Source organism: Aptenodytes forsteri, unplaced genomic scaffold (assembly GCF_000699145.1).
Source record: "Aptenodytes forsteri isolate BGI_AS27 unplaced genomic scaffold, ASM69914v1 Scaffold605, whole genome shotgun sequence".
Lineage (NCBI taxonomy): Eukaryota > Metazoa > Chordata > Aves > Sphenisciformes > Spheniscidae > Aptenodytes > Aptenodytes forsteri.
Genome location: NW_008794427.1, coordinates 451,288 through 478,068, shown reverse-complemented (window position 1 = coordinate 478,068; position 26,781 = coordinate 451,288). Strand labels below are relative to the sequence as shown.

At 42.9% G+C, this 26,781-nt stretch overlaps 1 protein-coding gene across 1 annotated transcript in view; it reads right to left on the bottom strand.

Moving 5' to 3' along the window:
* The window catches only part of ADAMTS17 (ADAM metallopeptidase with thrombospondin type 1 motif 17), a 205,812-nt gene that overhangs the window by 176,462 nt on the left and 2,569 nt on the right, over positions 1-26,781 (bottom strand). The window contains exons 2-3 of the mRNA XM_009289472.2: positions 16,533-16,698; positions 299-471 (exon numbers count right to left, since the gene is read on the bottom strand). Of these exons, the coding sequence (XP_009287747.2) occupies positions 299-471; positions 16,533-16,698 (339 nt within the window). The remainder of the gene's footprint in view (positions 1-298; positions 472-16,532; positions 16,699-26,781) is intronic.

Sequence of the window (26,781 nt, the reverse complement as noted above, 5' to 3'; positions counted from 1 at the left end):
AGCAGTACAAAAACATGCTAGAAAACACTACTTCTGAACAATTATGGAATGTTTCCTAACTGAAAACTTGCAATTTCAGTTTCAAACAAGTTTTTTATCGTGATGTCCTTAGGCAAATACAGGAAATCACACAGATGGGGAAGAAGAGGCACATAACACAAGAAAACCAAAACCTCTCCTCATACCTTAAGGTCAAAACAGTTACCCATTTCAGCTGTCAAGGAAGCCAGCTTTAACCTACCCTGGATATGATCTGTTTACTCTTGCCTCTTCTTTTGAGAGTAAAGTGCCTACTTACCATATTCATAACCGTGAGGATGAATCTTTGGGCAGCCTCTGCACCATGGTATTGGACCATATCAGCATCTGCCACCACTAGAGTTTCTACTGTGTACTCGTTGGTAAGTCGAATGGCGTTTCTTCTCTCCCTCCAGTCACTGGTTGATTTCATTTTCTTTTGTCTCTTCTTTTCTAAAAGTCAAAATACTTATTAAGGCTGGCAGATCATAATAAAACATTTATACTCTTTTCAACAAACATTCTTGTGCACATTCAGATTGCAATGACCTTTAATTAAAGCGTTCTTTGCTGATTAAAAGAAGCAACCAAGAGGTTCCATTACAAGTACATCTGTACCTCTGTGTGCAGATTTGTATGAGACCACCAGATTACATGCAAATAGGAAAGAGGATGGGAAAAGAGAAGTCCAGAAAAGCAAAAGATTAACTGTAATTCAAACCAAGAAGTCATGCTGTTGCAAAAATTTCAGAAATTGGAAACTTGCTTGTGAAAAGAGTACCATTCCATTATAATGGAACAAGTGCTAATTAAGGAAAAATCTGTTGAAGAAAACTTTAGGAGAGGAGACAGTACTTTGGGATGCAATGTACACTCTAGACTCTGCAGGTTCTCCTTAGCCAGGGAAGTTCTAAGATATTCCTGGAGTCAATATCACCATCAGCTTCATTTTTACTTGCTACCAGCATTACTAGAGCAATGTAACAGAACACAAGATAGAGTCTCAAAAATTTTAAATTAAGTGAGATTGTTTTGGAACATGTATTATTGGCCAACTGCAGAAGTCTCTGGATGAAACCCAGAAGTGCAGAAGGTCAGGCTAGATAAGACCTTCTCAGGCTTTCTTTGCTCATTTATTGCTATTGGCATGAGCGCCAGCACCAGCAGCTGCAGTCACCGGCCACCTACGTGCAGAGCTCACATGCCTCTTTATTGTTGTATGTGTACCAAAAGCAGGGGAATCCCTAGACCAGCTGATCCTTAATGAACTTAAGTTACAAGAACCTGTGAAAAGGACCCATTCTATGGACTAGAAAGTGAAGCAGTGGTCAGCTACCGTTAACACAAAAATTAAAACACAGAAGTTAAATCTCCCTTCCTCCAAACTAAGGAACTAACGTATTAGTAATTTGTCCTCTTCTAAACTGAAAGGTGAAATGTGTTTCTCAGCTCAAAGACAGATGTGCAAAGCAGTGAGGCATGAACAAAGGAGAAATTAAGTTCAGATCTGAAACTGAATCTACTCACTTCATTGCAGTCACAAAAAATGTATTCATGTTTTCAATTGTAAAATGAAAGAAAAGCAAATGAAGTCATTAAAACAAATTTATTTTGCAATAAGAAACAAACTGCCAAGATTCACTGAAATTACATCTGCTCAGCCTGCAACATACTACGGATAAGATACTGACACTGGTATTAACGCCGATTTCTTCCAATGAAAAAGGGAGCAGAACACACAACAGGTCCTGAAACAGCATAAACACAACATTCAATGCAAAAGTGACATGGGATAGACCATAATGGATGATCAGACAGATACCTCTTATGTCACACTACACATGCTGCTCATTTCCCAGAGCAAAGAATCACTTTTTTATTTTCTGTAGATTTGACTTGAGACCCTCTCTTAGCAAAGCACCATTCTGCAGCAGGCAGATCTGGGTTAGCGTTCACTGATCCTGTTTTTCCACGGCCTGTTGACCAGCTCCCTTACATAATTCAGCATGAATTTCTCTTCTTTCCCAGGCTGGTAAATGCATCCAGACCATCAGTCTTCCCTGACTGACCCTCTTGTATTCAAGGTGATAAACTCCTGAATTTCTCTTCTTTCCCAGGCTGGTAAATGCACTCACATCCAGACCATCAGTCTTCCCTGACTGACCCTCTTGTATTCAAGGTGATAAACTCCATCAGCTGTAAGCCCCCCAAAGCCCACCTGAAATGGACTCCCTGCCTTCTGCTCATTCATACATTTTCTGTCTTGTCAATATCCACATTTGAACATGTCCACCCCATATCCCTATTCCGAGTTGTCTACCAGTCATCCAGTATAGCTCTGCACATGCTTTTCTGCCCAAGGCATCAACTGTCAACACTTGGTACATATTTTAAACTGAGAAAAACAACCATGAAATTTGATTTGAATCTTTTTTAAAAGAGTTTGAAAATATCCCCCTGGGTCTAAGACGACAGACAGGAGCCCATGGACAAGCAAAAAAAAGAAAACTTGGGGTGCTCATAAATAATGGAAGCTACATGCCAGCAGTAAAGATGAAAATATCCAAGTTTCGAGGCTTGTTTTCACAGGGACTGCAGGACAGCTGCAGAAAAGGGCGAAGTCATGACAAAGCTGCCACAAAGCAGGGGATCTGTATGTTTCTAAGTGCTTTAGAAAGGCAATAAAATAAAATGGAGTGACTATACCAGAAAGAAGGAAAGATGAATGCACCTTTAATTTGCCAACTATGAAATGGAGATGACTTCACCAAACTTCTGTGAACAAGCTCCCGTGTTTGTTTGTTTGTTTATTCATTCCATTCACCCACCCATCCCTCCCTCTGCATAGCCACGCATCTTTAGCTGCGGTACTTTCCAGGTTATCATTTAAATACCAGGGAAGAAATCAGAGAAAAAGAAAAGAGAAGGCAAAGTATTCCAGTAAGAACATTGACCTTTTGGGTCTTGCTGCTAGCAATCAGAACCTTCCTGGAAGTAACAGCACTTCCCCATCAAATTCTCATTTTGGTCATTCCCTAATAAATTAAAAGCTTTCAGCTGGTATAAATCTCCTACCTATAGAGAAGTTGCTTTTACGGGGGTCTAGGCCTAAACTCAGATAAGTCTGGGCCTGGCATTGAATGAGCTGTGTAAAAAGGCTTAAGTGGAAGAAAATAAATTCAGAGTACTCTGGGTTTTCACTTCAAAAATCTCCTTTTTGATGGAAAAGAAGCCACTTGTGTCAGAGGAGGAACCCACTACGCTAGACTGTAGCTTGCACTCCAGAGAGAAGAGGTCATGCCATGGTCATTTGCCATAGGATTGCCCGGCGTGGTCCCTCCTCCAGAAGCAGATGAAGGAATTGGCGAGGCTTTGCCAATTCCACTCGGCAGCTCTTCGCAGAAGGCAGCTGTACAAAACTCTGAAAGGTGTGATTTCTGGAGAGCAGCAGAGTAAAGGGACTCCTGGCAAATTGGTGGGTAGTCTTGGTTCACAAGAAGCCTCTGGCCCCCATTCCTCCATGAGTTTTACTTGAATCTGTGGATTGGCTGCTTTCCACTGGGTGGTAGGGATTAGAGGATGTGTGTGGAAAACTACCACCCCACAGGCTTGCCTAGAAACACAGCCAAAGTGACCTAACTTAGAGAATCTGGGCTCTTACTCTCGTCCTCTCCCTCACATTCTCCAAGCGTAAGCTTACCGAGCACGTAATAGACTCAAGGGAGCCTACAAAGAGCTCAGGTAGTCACCGATGATACACTACAGAAGAGGTAAGGCAAAGCAACACAAACGACTTGAACAGAGGTGTTGTGTGTCGTGGCCTCCCTTGTTTTAAGTTTGTAGCTCCTCTATAGGGTAACTTTTCTTTATTCTTTTTGTCCTTGCAGAGGGCTACTTTCAGAGTGGTCTCTATTTGCATCTTCCTGCCTACCACACATGCAAACAATTTTCCAGCATAGTCAAGCACATGGAGAAAACACAACTATAATTTGCATGGATGAACCATCACAAACAGAACAAAAGAAATACACACATCCCATATCGCAGACATTTGATAAAGAGGAGAAAAAGATCCAAAACCAACAGTAAAAATCCTCATTAAATGCATCTGCAACTCATACCTGAGGTGAGTCAACTTTATGGACGTATCAAAAAAACCCCCATCTCTAGAGCCTCACTTCGGAAACAAGCCAGCACAGAAAAGTCTCACTCCTGCCCCGTGTGATTTATGGACTATGGGCAGAGAATCCCTCCATGAGTACATGAAACCCCAAACTAAAATAAACATCAGCCATTAAAACAAGGATTAAATGCTTGGTGGATTGTTTATTTGAACAAACTGATGTTACAAATTTTGTGGTGCAGATGTTAAGTGTTAGTGTGAAGGCATGAGAGGCCATAAAACATGGGCAGGAGCCTGTCAGAGGAGTTTACATTGCGGAGAGCATATATAACCAAACTGCACACTATTTTAGGAGTCAGGTGTTCCCCGCTTAAGAGGTCAGACAATTTCATGTGAAATATGAGCTGAAACAGTCAATCTACAACACAGCACGTATATGCTGTGGGTGACTAGGCACAAGGGACATTACTCTTTTGCCAGTCACTTTGACGGTGTATTACACAGTCTATCTGGCCAAAAATTCCACAAAATTCAGGACTGTTAGGTGATGGGAGAAGGGCGGTACACCCCCAGATCCTCAGTATAAAATGGATGTAACATTGCACAAGCTCATTAGCTGGCTTTTATTTACAGGCTCTTACCTGTCCTTGGCTAGTCACCTGCAAAGCAACATGATCATATCACATTTTCTGCAGTCCAGCAGACTTTGAAATCTTACTCAGAATGGCAAAAAAACATAGTCCCTACTGCAATCAGAAGCACAAGAGAGCTCTCCTGAAGCCTCAGTAGAAAACTTCTTATGTTCAGTGCTTTTTATGGCAACTCAACAGATGTACAATTCCGAAGCAACCACCCCAAATGACCTTTTCCTATTACACACCGAAAGCCCTGTCTAGCACTGTCTGCGTTTTGGCACATTCTTGCTGTAACTGCAGAGTCCCTTCCTGCTCCTCCTACCTCCCTTCCAACAGTATTTCCCAGGCTCATCTGAAAAGTAACCTCTTCTCCTATAGCCTTCCACTTTTTTTCTCCCTAATCTTCCCCTTTGTAATTTTAGCTACCTCATTCTAGTTAAATCTACTGAAAGTTTCTGGATGCAGTTCAACAAAAGCCACAAATAAAAGCAAAATTGCAAAGTCCTTTCTGCAAGGCCAGATTTCTCCCTAGAAGCCCTTTTCTATTGCTGCCTTAAAAATCCGCTCCAGTTCTTCCTGAGGAAGCCCTCTGCTAACTTCCCTCCACCCATGACCCCTTTAACATCTCTATATACCCTCACATGGAGAGCTAGCTGTTTTCCTTTGTGCTGTTACTTCAGCAGCATAAAAAGGAGGAGAGAGTATGCAAGTGGGGCAAACAGCTAACAGTAGTTTTCCCTATGCCCCAGGAGTTTCTAGAGAATCTTTCACCGGTACTCACATTAGGTGGGTTTTATTAGTTTCACTTAAAAGTAAAAATCATCACCTCTCCAAAGCAAAAGAAGAAGGAGATCCTGCACAGAAACCAAGCCTAGAAATTAAAGAAAGGAAGTTCTTGAGGTATATGCTTTACTAGTTAACCTAAAACCATATGTGAATCAGAGGAAGGGCAAGTTTGCTGAATTATCAGAGGGACAGGATGCCACAAAGTTTCTCTGGTACCAGTAGTAGGATACAAACACCACTCAAAAGGCTATCAATTCTGTGTTTAAACGATCATTATACTGCATCTATGTCTCTTAGACATTGCTATTTAATCTAGAAACTCACTGCTATTTAATCTAGAAACTGTACTAATTTCAAAGAAATTTTCAAATCTAGCATAATGATTTGATTCCATTTCAAATCAAGGTGGCAAGATGTAAGGTGGAGCCCAGGAAGGAAGTGAAACAGAAAGTGGAAGTCAGTAGCAGCATTTACATCCCAGGACCAGAGCAAAAGCAAAACCTAAACAGAATACAGGCAGGCTTCCTTCTTAGTTTGAATTAAGATCAAGGGGTGGTGGGTTGAAACACAGAGAAGAGTGTTTATTATTTAAAAACACATCAAGAGAAATATGCTACAGTTAAATCAAAATACTCCTTATGTTTGGATCTGACAGCAGAGCTGCTTCCAAACCATTTATTGAACAGCTTCTTCAAAAGACTGACCGCACAGCACCACGGTGGATGCCCACAGGCTGTACAAGTCAGCAACCTTGTTTGCTCAGCCTGCGGATCAAGTTGTGTATGGTTAGAAGCAAGACAAATTTGAACAGGTTTAGAGCTCTCAGACTTCCAGGATGGCCAAACATTTGCTGCAGAAGTCAGCCCACTGAAGGATATGTGCTAACACAGCCTGAGCTAAAAGAGCAACCACAGATCACTGGACAGCTCAGAGCTGTGAGATCACCACAGGCGCATAAAGGGGGCCAGTTCAAAATTCATGGACACCACCAGAAACATCCCTTCACTGCCTCCTGTGGGCTTTACACCCAAAGCTCTGTGCATTGGTTACCTTGCAGCTGCAGTTTTCATCCATACAACAACAGAGAGGTTCTTTTCAAAACACTGATCTCCTGAAGGGGAGAAGAAAAAAAAAAACGAAACCACACTTCAGCTCCAGGGACCTTGGCTCCACACAGTTGCTTCCTTGACGCCTTTCCTGTGGCATCCACCTCTGAGTAGACACAAGCAAGGATGAAGAAGAAAACTAAGAACAGACACTATTGGAGTTGCTGTCACAGCCAGCACTCCCCAATCTATTTCCAGCCATGGGAACATGGAGCCCCCTTCACCTCTGTCAGGACACAGCACAATATTGTCCTTGTGCACTGATCTTTTATACCTCCATTAAAAGCTTGGAATTTCAGATTTACCACAGCTAGCTGATGCCAGTGAGTAGTCTGAAGTTCAGGAATTAAAAATGGTTGCTCATTCAAATCACAGCTGAGTACAGACTGAGAGCTGTCCTCTCATTTTTAATTCCTTGTCCTACAAAATGGTTATGCACCTCCAATTTCTTTCTGACTAGAATGGCAGACAAAATCATGCATCAACTGGTAGGAAAAATCATTGCATAGCAGAATGATCCATTGCTCCCTAATCCACCTCCCAAAAATGTTGTGGGTTTTTTTGTTTTGTTGTTGGGATTTTTTTTTTTTTTTTTTTTTTTTTTTTCCCCAGCCAATTTCATACCAAATCACAAATTCATGACTATTTGTCTGGCACAGCAGCAAACAAGAATTTAAGACAGAAGTCATGAACTCTGTGCTGCATCTCAAAACACCACAGAGATTTTATTGCAAGGATTGTTATCCAAGTTAGTCTGTGGCTTGGACACATCAGTTAAAACCTTATTCTTCTGCAAAACATACTCAGCCATCAACATAACGCATCAGGACTTTGTCTTTAATGGCAGGCCTGTAAGACAGCACAGGATAAGCACTATGATCTCTATCCGCCCTCTGGTTCAATTTGTCAGCAGGATTTCAAAGATTGTCACCTCCTGAACTATGTGCACTCATCTCCTTTTAAAAGGACACCTTCATTGTAGGCTTTCCATGCAGCTAGAAACAAGGACTCACTCATGTAAGACAGTCAGATAAGAGAATTTAATGTTACAGAAAGCAGGCACAGTGAGCATGGCTTAATGGTAAGGCTATTAAAGTGGGAATGGAAATACCTGCTCTACCACTCCCTCTTAGCCTCTGTGCCTCGGTTTCTCACCGTATATTTGATTTGCTCTGTTACTAGTTGTAAATTCTCTGAAGCTGAATTGATTTCCTTTGTTTGTGACAGACGCACAAAGGTCCCAGCTTGCTTGGGGCCATGGGGGAAGATCCTGTAACACAAATATAATTAGGTCCTAGTGATAAGGAGTGATGTACGTTAAGACTCTGAACTTAGACTCCTCAGTTTTGATCACTTAAACTCAGCAGATCTGAGACCAATCACAAAGCACAGTCCTAATCTGCTTCAGAGCTTCAGAGACTACAAAATGCCTGGCTGCAGTTATACTGTGAAAAATGGCATCATTGGCCTCCAGGTTTATTCTATTTTAATGAGTCTTTAGTGAACGGGCTTAGTTTCCAAAGAATGTTTTTACAACTGCCAGCCTTACCAACCCATCCTGGGCTTTGGCAGCTGAGGTTGGAAAGGCTCAGGGACTCACCAAACCAGGGGCTCCCCACCTACAGTCTGGCCTCACCATTACACCTATACTTTTGAGAGAGGTGGCACAGACCTCTTCAAAAGCTGAGCAATTTAATTCTGGTGATTTGCAAAAGCCAGTAAAGAATACAGGTTCATCTCCCATAACGGTGTTGGCTCAGCAGGTCAAAGTGAAGTAAAAAGTAGTGTAATAGTTATTTTTAATCCCTAATGTACAGATATGTCAAACTACACAGGGAACAGATCAGCTGAGAAAGAAACTGTCAGTTTACAGAGCAACTGTCAGATCCAAAGGCTCTCGGTACCATTGCCAGAGTTAGTAGCCCTAATGTGCAAATAAAGAAACTGCTTGAGAGTTAGAGGTTATAGTCTAAATGACCTCTAGTTTTCTGTGCCTTCAGTCTTGGGTTCACGGTTTGGGACATCTATGACTTAGGAAGCTTAGAGCTTTTGAACAGAAGCAAAACCTGCCCCAAAGTGTTCCCGTCTTGGCCACACAAACATGTAGGTGCCCAACACTTCGTAACTTTTATAGGTAAGATCCCAAGGGATCTGCTGAAGGTCAAAGGTCAAACAACATTAGGAATTGAGACCAACAGAGTCCCAATTCCCAACTCTTGGCTCTAACCCTGAGCTATGATTTACGATAATATGGAAAAAACAAAGACAGCTAAAAAGTAAGCAATGTACCTTAGTCTCCTTGGAGCAACCGGTCTGCCTTTCTAGCCAGAATGACCACTGGAATACCCGTAAACATCCCGAGACAAGGACGGTGTACACTAGACAGCCTAGCTCATTACCACCTGCTAGTTTAGATTTTATTAGGTTCCAATCGAAACTAGCACTAAGTTTTATTAGGACCCAAGTGAAGCAGCAGTACAGCTCTACTGTGTGCAGCTGCTCTGGAAGGGGAAGAAATCCATACGCTACACATATTTGCATGTCCTCTTCTTTTGTCTCTTTTGCACCTTGACAATAGAGGAAGAAGAAACTGGAGTCCCTCCTGCTCCACATTATCCATGCTGCCCTCATGCTGAGAGCTTCATGCAGAACAGACCAGCAATAAAACTTCACTTGCCACGTGATGGAAAAGGACACTTCTGAATGGCAGACTGCTCCACAAGGCCGCTGTTTATCAGCCATAAGGAAACAATCACACACTTACAGGGAAAATCCAGATTCCCTGTTTGGAAGACCAGGGACCTGGAAAAGCCAAGGGATTTATCCACACAAGTGAGAGACACTCCCATGGGTAAAGTGCTGAATTTCTGATACAGGGAATACTTCTATGCTTGCAAACACTTAATCACATTACATCTTCTGCATAGCCCATTGTTGAAATCCTTGCTTTAATTCTTCAACAGATGCTTCCTAATATGGACTAATACAGGTTGCATTACATCTCTCTATTTTTAGTGCACATGTTTTTTGGCCATAACAACTGCTATTTCAGGCCAAGTCAAACCTGCAGAGAAAACACAGCTAAGAGACAATGATTAAAGATGGGGAAATGCAACGTAGCAGTAACATGTGTTTAGGATTTATACCTGTTCGGGGAAAGCGTTCCCTACATTTGATACCTGCATACTAGCACTTATTTAAATTATTACCAGCTTTGATCAATTGTTAAAACAGGTCAAGAAGTAACTATACAGAGAAGCAACGCATTGTTATTTTGTGAATTAAAATGTTGATCTTCCATGCATCTCTCCATGCAGCATATTTGCATTAAATGAAAACTGGTTCATTTAAACAGACAAAAGGATTTAAAGTAAACCCACATTTAAGAGTAATTTATGAGGCCTATATCATAAACATGAAATAACAACCTTCCCTCCAAAGACAAGCTGCTCTCTCTCATGCTCCTGGACTGTATTTTATACCAAATCCCTTCTATGTAAGGGGACTTTAATACATCACTGGAGACCTTTGGAAAAGTTAACAGAACTTACTTTTCTGAAAGAGACAGAAAGTTTTATGACATGGTTAGAGGAGACTCCTATGCTTTCATAACGTGGTTTGAGTCTGTCTTTAACATTGACATTTTCTCTCACCAAGAAAAACTGAAAAACTTTTCCCATCCATAGACTTTGATGGCATAGGAAACACGCAAAACGTGTGACCAGATCTCAGCAAATTAGTTAAACTATTGTTGTTCCATGATAGTTAACATAACTATATCCATTTACTGCAGCTGAGGGTGTGGTGGATATCGTCATGTGGAAACAGCCTTATTGTATATATTATGAGGTCGCAGAGAGACAGGGCAATGAAAGAAGCCCTCTCAGGTGTTTTCTACCCCCATTCTTAGCTACACAGGGTTAATAAAGGAGATAGTACAGCTCCCCCATAGTCCCCTCTGGTCTGCCCATTTCCTCTCTGTCAAAAGCTATTCTTATGGGGTCAGAGACTGGTGGAAATCGCAGATACTGTCGAAACACAGATTAGCCCTGCAGCTACCTCTTGTCCCCACAAATAAATTGAGAAGTCTATTCATGGATGTCTAGGCTAAACCTGAGGGCACTGCAAAAATCAGGTATGATGCATTAAGAGACCTCTTTCTCTCCCCACTTGGCTCACCTGTAGAGAAATTCTTACTTTTGTGTCTTAAAGCCTACAAACAAAACTCCCTATGACTCCATTCTCTCTCCAGAAAGACCACTAGTCCAGGACCTTTGACAAGAAAGTTGTCAAACTAGTTCTTTAAAATCAGAACAGTGTGTGATAGCAGGTTTGTACCCCAGATGGAGCCCAGTGTCTAGAGATGAGAACCGAAGAAGTGTTTCACTCACATCACTGGTGTGAAGCTATTTCCCATGTTCCTAATGACGCCATGCTTCAGAGCAAATGAAACCCAACCTTTCCTTCCTTCCCCCTCACAGCATAGGCACCTGGAAACCTTTTAATAGGTTTTCTGTTTGCCTCACAGGGGCTCGTGTTCATTCCTGAGCAGAAATGTGCGTTGTGACTTGAACTCTTTCTCCTGCTGGATGACAGGTGATAAAAATAATACATATACACATATCATATGACTAACAATAGCACCTGGCCCATGGTGATGGGATCCGTCCTTTGCTGCTGGAGCACTTCAGAATTCAAACAAAGGGATTAAAACATCAGCCCTGAATCCACAGACCTGGGATTTTTTTTTTTTTTTTTAACCCATTCATAGGCACTTTCAGATTCAAATCTCAAAGATCCAGTCATCCAGGACCTTAAGTACTTTCCCACTCCTGACTACAGCCAGATTAATCCTCTTACACAAATTATTCCAGGAGAAATTTGGCTCCCACAAAGTTCTCCTGCAGCTCTAAAAATAATTTTGAGTGCTGTAGGACATTATGCTGCTTAGACTAAAGGAGTTGTTTTAGAGGTTTTAACAACCACTTATCAAACCGGATTGCTGGCATTACCTAGCCCCAAGGAACTGTTCAGCTCAGTTTCCCTCTCCCATGGCTGGGGTCTGCGAGTAAAGTACCACAATTCTGGGTGGAACACAAGAGGAATGCTCTTGGAAAGCTCTGCTCTCTATCCCCTCAGTAGCGCTGACACATGGCACTTCCTGATTAAGTTCATTTTGCTTTCTTAAAATGCTTTCCTCCTTACCCTACAAATACTTACACAAGTCATTACATCACCATGCATCTTTTTTTACAATCAATTAAGTTCATATATTACAGGACCATTGCTGCGAATAGAAATTTGCCATTGAACAATTTAGCCCTGTTTAAATTCTTATGACATGATTAATAACTAACATTAAAAATTCAGCATCCGATACTTTGTATTTTATTTGAATCCCAAATAACCCCAGATCATGGCAGGTACCGCTGAATTACAAAATTTTAAGAAGAAAATATCTTTAGAGGTGGTTCTTGTCTGTCAGAAAATACAAGAACAGCAGCAAAGGACTGGAAAATGCCCAAGCGTGACAATTCTGTGGCTTTGAAAAATACTCATTTTATATTGTATTTACACAAACATGTATTTTTCTGTCTATGTTGTTCCACAATACAGGATGTGTATGTAAAATGTCTAGCATGAATATTTCCCAAGTATTTACAACCTCCATTCTTTCCTGTCAAGTTTTAGCCTGGGTGAGCCAAATTACAAGCCAGTGAAAAACAACCTCTAGTACAAATCTGATCAGTCCTTCACTCTGCCGATGTTGGCGAGTACCATAGTAAAGAGACCTTTTCCCAGGAGAAACTCTGGAAGCACACCCCTAGGTCATCATTTCCACACAATTTCATTAGGAATGGACCTTTTGTGTGTCAGAGAGGATTAATTTTTTTGTTTCTAAACTCCTTATGCACAAAAGTTAATCCAAACCAGACAGGAGTCAATTAGGTCGTTAACGTGCTAAGCCTATTAACAGCCATGACTTACATTTCTTTCCCGCAACAATGAAAAACATTCAGGAGTCTGCCTTTAAGTGGCAAAGCCCATGAGCAATTTCATTATTTTATGACACGGCTACTTGAAGCGGTGGCTGTTTGCACGAGCAAGCAGCACTCCCCACTGTGCAGCAGTCGGGTGCTTTGCTCTCCCCAAATCTAATCCTAGCTTAGCCCCTCAGTTAGCATCAGGTAGGAAAAAATCCAGTCACAGAACAAGATCCATAGCTTTACGTAAATTTTACATGAGACTATCAATCTCCCTCTGCCTCAGAACTCAGATACACATTCAGCCCATGTGGCCTGGCCACCACCTTTGCACGAGCTGAGCTACGGTAATAGTGTGTGCATGTGTGCTCTTAGCTCAACAAATATGAAGAACTTCAACAACTTTGCTTGCAGTAGGGAATTCCTGTTCCTCAAGCTGTCCATGGATTAGGAACCTAACAGATATGTAATTAATTTTGCTGACACACAGAGTTAAGTGCAATCACATCACGTCAGACCAAGGGTCCACTGGCCCATGCCACAAGGTCCAAGCTCAGGACCTGCCTGCCAATCACCTCTGGGCCAACCTGAGGACAACAAAGCTTGCGGGGAGGATCCCAGCAGCTGTGAGGTCTATTCACATTCCCTTTTGGACAAAGCAGAGAAAAGCAGCATGTAGTGGGTTTCCCAGAAGCCTTCAGGAAGCAGTAGCTGCTACTGGGAACACGTTTTTTCAGTGTCCCCTTTTAGTGTCTTATTTTTATAGTTCTGATACCTTGGTACTCACTCACCTCCGCTTTCCATTTGTGATCCCCTGTAATTACCCAGTGTCTCTCCCATTTCCTTTCCTTTAGTCCCTCTTCTCAGGGAGGGAATTTCAGTTCTGTCAAGGACAGGCAGCACCCTGCTCCTAGACAGAAGGTCAAAAGGTTCAGTGGCAAAAGGATAAGGCAGATTTCCTGGACTGGTTTTGGTTCAATTCAGCTTTTAACTAATGGCTGTCTTATTTTACAGTGTAAGAATTTTGTAATGCATTCTCTACGAACACAGTGTTGCAGCACCTACAGTACTTGGCTAGGAAATCAGAGTGGTGCTGAATTCTGACGTTTCCTCTAAAGAGGATCTGTAACCAGAACCAAGATTTCATACTCAGATAATCAAAAAGAAGATTGGCTTAGTCTGAACCCATAAGAATGATAAACCTGCTGAATTACTAAGAGTTCAACTCCACACAAGAGAAAATGAAGTTTCTGGCTACAGGATTTACTAACAAGCAGTGCCAGCTAGGAGGCAACCTTATGAGCAAGCAAAGGTCATCTCTGCTGGTACACTGGCTTGGTTAAATACAAAAACCAAGAGATACACACAAACTTTTAAGTTCATGGTTGCCTATTCCAGCCAGTTCCTTCAGACTCCTCTTCCACTGCTGCTCCCAATAAGGAAGCCTTTTGTGCCTCCGGCTGCTGCCATGTTGCTTTATGTCCAACAACAGCCCTTGTTCCTGACCACTCAACTGTTCCCATACTTGTGGGCCTTACTCTTGTACCCATTAAACCTGCCAGTCCTGCTTCCCATTTTGTCCCTTTGGCAGCCTAGTAGAAGACAGCATAGATGCCTTGACCTGCTGCCTCCATTTAGTATGCAGTCCATCCAGTAGAAGGCAGAAGCTGAAATATTGGCGGGGTAATGGGGCAGGAGAGGAATAAAATGAACAGAATATAAAGGCACACTGAAACCTAAAGACAAGATTTCGCAGAGTTCATAAAAAATACCCTCTATGCAACCCACTCAGACAGATTTCCAGAAAGGATAAAATTCAATTGCTCCAAAGAAGCCAAAAACTAGACCAGTTTATACTAGCTGACAATCTGACTGTTTGGCTTTAAAAATGGGAGAAGACAGGATATGATCAGTGAACAGAGTTAGACATTTTCTCTTGAAAAAGGATAGGAAATAATAATATCAACAGCTATTTTATTATTAACACAAAACAAAAAAACCCACCCCAAAATGAAAAGGGTGTGAGACAGCTGCTTTTTTTCAGGGTTTCAGCTGCTAAGCATTAGAACACCAAGCAAGGTTTGCAGCAGCTCACAGGCACACACTCTTTAAGTGCAAAAATATGGTGTCTTGACTGGAGGAAGGTGAAAGACAGGAGAAAAATATTGAGGGCTGTCACCAAAGAACTGGATCTCCTTACTATTAGTCCTTTCCAATGGAGACTCTAGGGCTTAAAATCAGATCGACAATTATAACTTTTAATTTAAAAAACAACTTTAACATTGTCACGCTGGGTCACAACTGAAGACTGACAATTTGGAACATGCCATCAGCACCTCACATACCCACAGACACCCATAGGATTTAAGCCCAGGATCCTAACACTGGCAAGGTGTGTCAGCCTGACACTGGAAACTGAATCCAGAGCATAAGAGAATGGCTACTATTAACTACCAGACACACAATCAAAATCTAAATCATTGCCATTTCCCAGGAAGCTGGTTCCCCTCCCAACTCTTGTTATACTACAGAAACCCCATTGAAACCTCATATTGCTAAACTATTTAAGCAGAAAAGCACTAGAAATTGCTTGAGAGGTGGTTGTTTGGTCCAGAACAGCTTCACACACACGAGGCACATCTGCATTTCAGCTGCTACTGATCCACAGCCAGGGTAACAGGACGGCAGACAAAAACTGCTCAAGCACTCCACCACCTAACTTGCACGGGTTTCCTGCTGTCACAGCTGTAGCTCCTTCAACATCCAATCTAAGTAGATTAAAGTTAGCCTAGGGATATCTGTATGAGTTGATATCGCATTTTGGACTCTCAGACCTCCAACCTGAGTTCACAGATCTCCAAGGAAAGCTAAAGACGTTAAAAGTTTCTTTGCTATCTCTATGAGCTCACTCCCTCTAACACAAGGCAAGAGGAAAAAAAGAAGAGTTTATCTCACAAAACCTTAAAGCAAACAATTTAAAAGCTGCCACTCAAAGAAACAAAAAGTCCTATACCATGAGAGCTAGAGCTTAAGTTTGATGAGTCAAACACCAGAAAGAGAAAGCAAAATCAAGTTCCTAGTTAAAAAAATTACCTTGCTCAACTGCATCTGGCAGTTTCAAATGCACCTAAGCCTATACAAAAGCAATCAAAAAAACCCAAACAAAAAATGAAGTCTGCCCAGTTGACCACATACCCTGATATACTCTATTATGGATAGTGTGCTCTGCTAGACAGAAGTAAAAATTATGACATGCGAGAAGCTGAAAAAGAAAGTCGATTGTTTTACAAAAGAAACTGCATCTCTTCCCCTCTCCAGATACCTTTTCATCCTGTTATGAGCTGGATCCCTGGAGCTGGACTCCACAGATGATACTTTCATATAATCTGATTATCCCTGGAGCTGGACTCCACAGATGATACTTATGATCAGATTATATGAAAGTATCTGAAGTGATACTTTCCGCATTCTGAAATGCAAGGATCACCGTTCTACCCATGCCTACTTGGCACAACTCTAGTGGAAAGGTGAGACAAAACAGCACCCCTCACCAGCGACTTCAGTTTCACAATTTGGGCCTTTGCTAAAAACATTCCTGAGCAGCGGTCACGTTGCATGGTTAAAAGAGAAGTTTACTCTGACCCATCACAAAGTTTATCTTCCCACAAATTCAATGTTACAGCGTACGTCCTAACAATTTTTATATTTGTGATGTAGCTCCTTCTGCCTGAAGTAGCAGGATTCATTAATGCATGCCATTTTTCACTAGCTCCAGCTGCCTGAACACTTGAATTACAAAATACAGACATATCTGGCAGAACAACAGTTAAAAATATAATTGCATACTCATTGCTGTTCTCTTGAGCCACTTCAAGCTCACCTGTTACAACCTTGCAGCGCTCATCAGGAATGTGCGACTTCATGGGATGGCTTGATTTTGTGGATCGTCTATGCCTGATGAAGTGTTCTTTTCCACTAAATGAGGTCTCTGATGTATTCACTGGTTGTATTAGCATGTGCTCTGATCCAATTTGGATATAGCCAACCTGTCCACAGAAGAGAACAAAAAAACCCCATCAGACAGTTTGGTATCCTAACCTTGTCTATCAACCCAGTCTGAACCTAGACCATTTAATTGCAATCATTATTTACAGTGTGAGGAAATGAAAAGTGATTATGATCGTGTTCAGTCTGCATAATACAGACTAAAGAACTTCATCTGCTCCTCATTTATTTTTTATATCACTGAGCACTATTTAGAAACATCATTGTGCAAGGCACTGTACGTGTACGAAAAAAAAAGGTGGGGTGTTCTTGCCAACACCTTTCCTTTCCCTTCTTCCTCTCCCTCCAGCTAGAGGACCACTCTAGCTGGAAGCATAAATAGGTATGTCTTATGAGATGCTCAACTCACATGAGGACAAATAAATCCTATTAACAGAAATCCTTTCATGATCACCTTTCTAATTGCCAGCTAGAATTGCATTGTTGCTAAATGGCATTTACTATCTCAGTAGAGCAGAGGTGAGATTGCCTGCAAACAGGAGACCACCTGTGTATGTCACTCTTGCAGACAACATGAAGTGAATTGAAGTGATGTTGTAAGTATGACTTGCAGAGCCACCCGCATTTTTTTTGTATGGGGACCAAATACCTCTTCTTGACTACAATAGGGGCCACATAGTAAGCACCGCTCTCCCTGCAAGCTGTGGGTTGGGTTTCAGAGGTCAAGCCGGGAATGGACTGTTGTACCTTCCCAGTTACAAGCTTTTCCACCATCTTTGGAATAAGTAACACAAGGATGGCAAAGACTCTGTCTAATTAACAGTAGACTCCATAGGCTACAGGTCAGAGCACTAAACCCCTGCCTTTCTTGCACCAAGTCCAGACCTTACACCAGGGCTGGCAAGAACATCTTTGGAAGGCAGCTTCTGCCTCAGGAGACCCCTCCTTTGCTTGCAACCCAGAGTTTTTAAGGTTCTTTTATGCCTTTTCCACTCCTTTTCTGGCATGAAAGGAAGAGAGTGAAAGCAAAGATATCACCTTAAAATTTAACAAAGCTTCCAGGTTTAGTAATCAACTCTGAGGTTATAACACGCTGGAGAAAGTGAATATGTACAATGAGGGTTTCTTTCTTACCTTTCATTGTACTAATCCAATGATTATTTGTATTGCAATCAAAAGTCTCGAAATACAGCTCTTTGCCATATACCCCCTTGGGAGAACTCTCTAGGTCTGATCCAACTTCTCCTGCTAGCAACAGGAGGCCTCATCTGGCCTGCCAGGAGGCATCAGATTGTGCCTATGGTACACCTTATAGGTGCAGGAGCTTACAAAGAGGTCCTGCTAGGTTGCATACCTGTAACACCCATCCTGTACATACAGAGACCAGACTTCTCCCCCCACCCCCCCGCGTTCTATGCCAGCCAGGCAACCATCCAAATAAATGCTCTGCACATACATGCAAATACTATATATTCAACAGCTGACTGTACTAATATGATTTATAATATACATTACATACATACTGTATATCGTACATTTCCACACCTCCCTGCCAAATTCAGTCCTCACGTACACCCAGGAAATCCCTTTGGCCTAGTATTTCCAGCAAGAGGAATTTCTGCTAACAGAAATGAGAGCTCTCCTCTTTTGACAGCTGTACTAAGTGAACAGCATTCAGGGGAAACTAGGATCTCTCAGAAAGGGTCACTAATTTCAAAAGTGCACTTGGAAAAAAAATACAATACTAAAAATTGGTGTCTCTATTTGCCACAGCTGCAAAGCACGGTGTTAACAATTAGTCCCCTCTCTCAAAAGAGACGAGAGACATCTCTTCTGAAGTCCTTCAAAAGAGACCTCGCCCTTGGGGCAAGGTCACTGATTAAGTATAAAATGCCTTGACACTTCCCAGAAGGGCTCCCATTTACAAAGAAAAATTGACTTTATTTCTTGGCCCTACAGAATGCATACCAGTTTACAAGACCCACTCTGCCCTGGAGTTTCCAAAAGGGCTGCCTCTTCATTTAAATTAAAAGTTGGGCTTTGTCAGAATTGTTTCAGAGACAGCAAAAGCTCTAGTGACTTATTCTTCCAGCCTCCTTTATGATGCTCTCCACTACTTCCCCCCTCCTTGTTCCAATCTTCCAGCTGGGAGGTAGCCCCAGCCCCCTTTTTTAATATAGGTTTTAATTATTTAGAAGAAGGGTTGTAAATCTGGTGCCATGGTACTAAAAGCCACACCAGAGCTCCTGAAACACTGCCAACCATTTTTGTTGGTGCCAAAAATATGTAAGAAGTCAGTTTCATCACCACCCGACATTATCCCAACTTTTTGGCATCAAGTGTGAAAATAATTTAAACCATTGGAAAGGACTTCTGTTTCACATTTGCTTTGGAATTGTGAAACCTATGGAGGGAAAGAGCCATGCATCTTCACCCTGGAATAGGTTAAGAAGCAATCTCAAGTTTAATCTGACAAGCCAAGTAGAGTTTTAAGCAGGAAGGATTTGCAGGATCGGGCCTGTAAAGTACTCCCAGAGAGTTAAAATTTTCCCCAAACTTGCCAGTTGGGTTCTAAAGAGTCCTCAAACCTGTTGGCCCAGATGAGATCTTTTGGACCTGGTAACTTGAAAACTCTAGTCATTATTTTGCTTTTTCTGTAAGAAATGCATTTCTCATGTTGCCTCCCTCAAATCCTCCAACTACCAGATACTATACAGTGCTAATCTCAGCATGAGATATCAGACATCAGCACTAGACAAATACTCTACGCTTTTCTTCTCTAGTCTGCGTGATGTTCAGGGACAGCAGAAAGCTGGATTTTGAAGATAAAGAAGTAAAACGGAAGACCACGTAACTGTCAGAGCTATTTTCCCCTCATCTCTGGAAATCATTCCAATTAAATAAAATGCTTTGGATCTGCCAATTCACATTTGCCTGGGGAGATGCATATCAAAAGCTGGGATACTCCCTCTTGTCCTTCTTTCACTGTGAGAGCCCGTACGAACAGGACCTGCCACTGTGCCAGACCCCAGTATTGCTTAGTGTCCAGGAGAGCAGCTGCTGCCCAGCCCCACCATCGCAGAGCACCTGAGACACAGGAGTCATCAGGAGCCCAAAAATGCAGAGAAGTTCATCGTCATCTGCATTATGAATCTAACCTGGATTTTACAGTTAGTATGACGGGACCATATAGCTGACAGAATCACGCAGCTCAGCTAACGGGAAAGGCTGGAATGATTTCAGCCTCAAAAAGGCAGGCAACCAAACTGACAAGTTGATTAAAATAAACAATCCACACTTCCCACTACAGCCCCACTCACCACTGTGCTTAACAGTGGCTATATCTTTCATATTAAGGATATTTGATATTTCATATCCTTAATTTAAAAGTCAGCTACACATTGCTCACTAGCAAAAAAGGCCCTGTTCTCCAAACCACCAAAATATTCTCATATGCTCTTATCCAGAGTTTTACATATACATCGGTCACTCGAGCGATCTGCTCGCTCTCTAATCTACTCTTGTACCACCAGTAGTTCACTCTTCTACGCATTATCTTCCTTGCCACTGGAGCTTTTCTCAGGCTAAATGGCACTAGGGAAAGGAGGAAGGTCCTCACACCGTATCACTGAAATTACAATGGTAACAGCGGGACTGTTAGTGCTGGCACTCAAATAGCATTTGTAATCACATCGCCCTGCTTCGCTGGCTTCGCTGTTCTGTCTCTGTCCCCTGGTAGTACTGGTGGAGCTACAACAGCTCGAGGGCTAACTCGGGACAGGAATCCAAATCTTCAATCTTCTCTGCACGTGGTTCTGGACCTTCCCACACGTTAATACTCTCCAACAGTTACACTGTTTTTCCAGCCCTTTTTATTTTCACAACATCTTTGAACGAGATCTGTGAAATGCTGAATCTTTAACAGATTTTTCTTTTGCTCCTAAGTGTTCATTAGTTACATACATATGAACGCGCTGAAAAGAGAACAGTTTTAAACATCTGACAAATTCCAACCCCTTCTCAATTTCTCAACTGTTTGTTACACTGTAAATCTTAGTTTAACCGTTTCCTCAAAGTTAAAAGGAAGATAATATTTAAAGTGAAGAACAAAAAACAACATAAATACAGTTTAATGAACTTCACATGGCTTTTAGTCCTGTCCTTATTAACCACACTTCAGCTTTGTTAATTATTATTTACAAGTGCAATTCAAGCAAATTTAAAACGAGAGCTTTAAATTAGGTCTTGCTCCAGTGTCATTTCAGGTTTACATTCAGTTATGAGAGCAGATCATACCCAAGAATATCTAACTGCACCTCTGTTCCAGCCCGCCCCAGCCTCCGAGCCTGCTAAACAAGGAAACCACAACGTGCTCTCCCTTTTGTCCACTGTGGAAGGGGAAAGAAAATCCCAGCATAAAGAAACCCAGCGTGGTAATTTTAAGAGGTTTAACTTTTCAGCTCATGGACCAGCTATGGATGAATGCCAGACAGCTCCTCTTCCAGACAAGAGAATTCAGCAGAGCTGAAGGTTTCCGCAGGGGAAATCGTATCATCTCATAATCCTAGCATGCTTGCGCTGCCCTGCTTCCCATAACAGCAGAGGCTTTTGCAGTCACCTGAAAGGCAGCACTGCCCTGTTGCACACAAAAAACACTACCACTGGACAGGGATTGAGCCCACAGAGCTTCAGACATCTGCTCTAAACCAGGCATCATCTTCCTCTACAGTCAATGAAGAAAGGCAAACACTTCCAAAGGGACAATTCACCAATCTAAAGTGCTCTTTGGAAGTACCCATCTTTCTTGCCCTCTCTCCCCTTTATAACCAGAGTCAGGCTTAAAACCAAACTGTGGCCTCTTCTGTATTCTTCTTCCTCTTTTTCACAAGGATAAAGATGATTTACCATTTCACTAGGAGTCCTTTGATTTATTGCTCGTTCTGTGGAGCCTGCAGTCCAACTACTCACTTCTCTTTGCCCTGACTGGCCTTCCATATTGGATCCAAAACCACACTGAGACGTCCAGTTCCTGCATATACACTTACATCCACCTGGAAATCAGTGGGAATTCAGAGACCCTAGAAGCAGCTATGCATCCAAACAGTGTCTATATCTGGTCCCACAACATCGTTGGTGAACAGCAACGTGGGAGCAACAGCAGGGGCAGAATTTCCCAGGTACTGCAGCTAACTGGAAAATACATTTCTGGCATTTAACCTTGTTTAGTACCCAAATGCACAGTCATAACTTCATAATAATCAGTATTTTCCCTTATCACCTCCCCCAGACTTACAGCATCTCTGCCCAACCTTCCTGAAAAAAGGAAACACCTGGCTGACACAGAGTCCAGAGGGGTGCTTTATCATCTCTCCTTGCCCATACTTGCCAAAGCTTGTCTACATCTACACCCTCACAAAATTTGTGGATGGTACCAAACTGGGAAGTGCAGGGGACACACCAGAACGAGGAGCCACCGTTCAGAAATATTCTAATAGGCTGGAAGATCTGTCCACCAGGAGTTGCATAAGGTTTAACAAAGGTAAACGTACATGAAGCTTGGAAGAAAATAAGCCCTTTTCTTCTCTGTGTTGATTGTATGAGACAATACTGCAAAGTGTTTAGTTTCCCGACTTCCAGCATGTATTTCTTAGAGTGTAGCTTCAATTACTCTATTCCATCCTGTAACGAGAAAATCACTATTCTCATTGCATGAGCCCTTCATCATCCACTTCCACTGATCCAGTCTGCACAAGGAGTCTCACTGAATTCAGAGGAGGTGAAAATGTGGTGTGAAAAAATTAAATGAACAAGCCTGAACAGGAGGGAGTCACAACCTCTCCTATCTCACTCGAGAAGGACAATCCACTTTGAGACAGGCCAAAAAGCAGTCCTGAACCCAAAGTCAGAGATTCCAGATTTCACAATGAAAAAGAGAAGTTCCTTAGAGTTAAACCTCTGCCTCTAAATGCATCCCAGTGATTTTCAGCTTTCAGATAAAGTTCCTGAACAGACAAGATTTCTCAAGTTCATTTCTAAGTCAAATCTAACGCTCATTTTATCATGCACCCATGACCCTCTTAAAACTGTAACTGCTTCAAAAATTTAGGTACAAGAAATAAGAAAGCCTACACCAGTTATAAGGTACTGACACTGCAGTCCAACAGACTGCATAGCAGTCCAGCACTTCAGCACTGGAAGTGACTCTAGCATGAAAAACAAAAGGTAAAAAATTAATACATCAAACGAAGTATTTGGGAATCCCACGTTTTGCAGACAGCTTGAGACAGCATTCTGCAACATACTGCTGGTGAAGAAGTCTCCCCAAAGGGCACAGGACCCTGCCTATCTCTCTTATCTTGGGTCTGCAGGACAGACAAGCCCTGCTGGTACTCAGAAAAAGCATCGTTCCAGTCAACCACAGTACAAATATATGGTGCTGAAAGGGCCTCCTCTACTGTGCTCTCCGGGCTTCAATCGAGAAAAGCTCTGCAGATTGACGGTTGGACTCGATGACCTCAGAGGTCTTTTCCAACCTTAATGATTCTATGATTCTATGATTCTATGGTAATACTGCTCTGCCAAACTTTGCTAGAGAGGGTAAGGGCAGCACGCAGAGAGCAACAGTCAAAACATAACTGTGAAATTGCACCTGAAAGCAATGGATGAGTAGTTCTGAGATGTATCAAGCAAACTGGAATTTCCTTGCTGGAGAGAGACCCAACATATGTCATCTAGGAACTGACCTCAGACTTAGAAGGAAAGACCTTAGTCCACTACACAGCTCAACTCAAGGTAACACACACCGTGGCCTTACAAAGCTGGAACTTCCCAAAAGAGAGGCAGTTTCCTGTACTGCCTACTGTCTTCTAGTGTTGGTCAGACGAGTTGCAGAATTTTGCTCCTGCTTGTGTCTCCCCAGCACCAGGGAAGGACAGTTCAGTCCTGCAGTGTGGTCAGAATCCAAGTGTTTACACAACTGCATTCCCCAGACGGGATACAGTCCTGCCAAGTTGAAGTGCTTTTCAGGAACATAGTACCTCTTGTCTACGCTGCAATTCCCAGGTTGTCAAGAGGGACAGGAGGGCTGGAGTATCCTCACATGCAGTACTTTAACTGTGCAGATGAGACCTGAGGCACACGAGTCCTAAACGTGCTATGGCCTGATGTAGCTACAAGAATGTGGCCACCCTTCTTGAGGCAATTGCAAGCTGTAGCAGGAAACTACAACAGACCACATACTGGTTAACAGCAGCATCTGCAAGCAGAGTTTAAAAAACAAAACACAGCCTTTAGATGCCACACTGGGAATCTGGTATCATTACCAGGAAGCAATTGCTCAGTCTGGTTGTAGCTCAGTTTTCATGCCACTGTCAGGGATTTTGTTTTTATTAGAACTCCCCTTGCCCTGATCATTTTATATCACTTTTTGTATGATTTATGGCATGGTTGAGGAATACGATTACAACAAAGTCTGAGCCAGCTGGAGATCAGGATACAGTATTATTACCAACTCTACTTCTTAGCAACCAGCTTTTCTGAATGAGATGTCCTGATCATCCAGTTCGAGTCCAATGAGCACTCCCACACTGGAGTTTTCAGGAAATCTCCCACTGCAGCATTAGCACTGCTCAGGAGACAAATGCCAGGATAAACAAGCTCCGAGGTTTCCACTACCAAGGTCTTTCTTCTAGCCCAGCGTGCAGGCCTTGTCCATATCCCCACCTGTGAAGCTGTGCTGCTGATGAGGGCAAAGCCTTATTCTTTCTGCAGCAAACAGGGCTTAAGGAAACAACTGGAAAATTCAAAACCTGCTGTAGTGCTGGTCTTGGTGTTTTAAATTTCTAGACTGGGAGGCAAAAAATTTGGGCTCTAGAGTCACCCGATTTCAGTTCCACTCATGGCAGATTCAAGACTTCCTAGATAATTTGAGGAAAACTCTTAATTCCTCTAATCCCAGAAAACATCTTACCACTAAATCACATAGCTTTCACTACAGGTATGCCGATTTAGCGTGGCCACTGCAAAAGGCTGCATAAACACTGAAAGCAGGCTAAAATCTGATATGTTTCATGTTTAAGAATAGACTTCAGAAGCCAAAAGGTCCATTTGGCTAGAATAAGAAGGTCTATCTACATGGTGATGTGGATCAATTTAATGAAACCATTTCAAAAGTTAATGAGGTTCATCTTAAGTTTAGGTTCATCCTAAAGACACTTCAGTTTTCTGTTCTCTAGTTTTCAGTTTACAAGGGTGTTATAAACCTTAACTCACCCATAAGTAGCACGCGTCTGCTTTGACCCCTTTTCCCATTCCTGGTGATTATCTGAATGAAGAGTAAATGAACAGATTCCTCTGATAGGAAAGGAGTACCCCAACATGCAGAAACACATCTCTCTCAACACATCTGCCCGCACCACTCTCAGCACTCCCAGGACCAGATCCACAGGCAAAGGCGAGCCCAGCTTTACCAACACTGCCTCTTACACACGTGGCAGTACTGGCTTTGGTCCCCAAGAGGTGCCACAAACGAGCAGCTTTGACACCGACCGCTTTTCGAACCCAAGTTCATCTAGCTCAGTGATGTCAATTCAGTCGTTGCTTAGAATTCATATGGTACAAACAGATATTGCAATATTGCGGCTCATATTTGCAGAGTAATGAACAAAGACTAACTAGTCTTGTTTCTTTTCCAACTTTTCTACTGGGAATATCGCCAATCTTTTTCACTCCCCCTCCTCCATTCCCTGATCTCGGGCAGTTAATACTGTGCCTACAACTACATTCCTCTTTTTAAAAAGGTTCCTTCTCTGCCTGTTTGTGCTTTTCAGCTCTGCTGGAGTAGGTAGCTTTGGAAGCCCAGCACTTCATGAAAGGGATTAACAAAATGTGCCTAGTGACAAAAGCATAGAGCTGTTAGTGATGTAAAGCTCGAACTAAAGATATCAGTTTTAAACTCTGAGAAAGCCCTCAGTGGTATACAGCTCAATTTACAGTGCCACTCAAATACGCAGCATCTCAGAATCACTGGGGGGGGTTTATTTTGTTTTGTTTTTTAAACCTGAGGCACAGTGCCCTCAAATGGTTCAGGAATGAAGGCCCAAGCCCCAAGTGCAGCGTACATGAAGTGCTTCTTATGACAAAGTTTAAGATGAAACCTCCATCAACAGGTCTGTACCAAGAAGTTAAGCACACATCCCAGGACTATGTACTGGGAGTCTATGCTTAACGCCTCGGTGCCTTTCTGAAGCACTTTCAAGTTATCAACAATAATTACAAACTAGCCATCGTCTTAAGCATCTAAATCTTCACCACTGAGAAACACAAAGGCTGTTCCACGCAAGACCACCTCTTCTTATCAGGTGGAACCACCTGAAAACGCTACAACCTCAGGTAGAGAAATCCTGACACCTGAGGTGGGAGAAGCATCCCCAAGCAGGATGGTTCCTTCAACCATGCCAGAGGTGTCCCTACACCACAGCTCCCACGAAACGCCCTCACACACCAACACCGATTGCACGAGCTGGGTGGAAAGGACCAGTTGAAGACCTGAGGAGCCCGCTGTCCCAGGCTGTATTGCTGAGGCCATGCACAGCTGCTGGAGGAAGGAGCCAGGCAGGCAGGTGATCAAGTCCCCACAGTGGGACCCAACCACCAGCCAAATGGCACGGGTATAGTGACAAGAGGAGGGTCCATCAGCCAGGACAGTCCTCTACAGCATCCTCAGGCCCCGTCGCCCATCCACAGCGGACATGCTGCAGCTGAGGCCCTCAGCCCCTCAGGCATGGCTGAGGCTGGGGCAGCTCCCACAGCAGAGAGTCAGGATGGACGGAAAACCCACACAGGGGACAGTGGCGATGCTCGCCAGGGCCCGGGAGACAAGGGGACAGGCAGGACAGCACGGGAGCTGGCAGGGAGGTGCCCTGTGCTGAGGTGAGGTGCAGGCAGGGCCCGCCGGCCGCTCCTTGCCTCCACGGGGCAGGGCGGCTGGGGGCAGCTCCCAGAGCGGGGAGCCGGGGCTAACAGGAGAGTCTTCACGGGGCACGCCGGAGACACTCGCCAGGGCCCGGGGAGGCGAGGGGACGGGCAGCACTGCGGGGGAGCGGGCAGGAGGCGCACCGCGCACG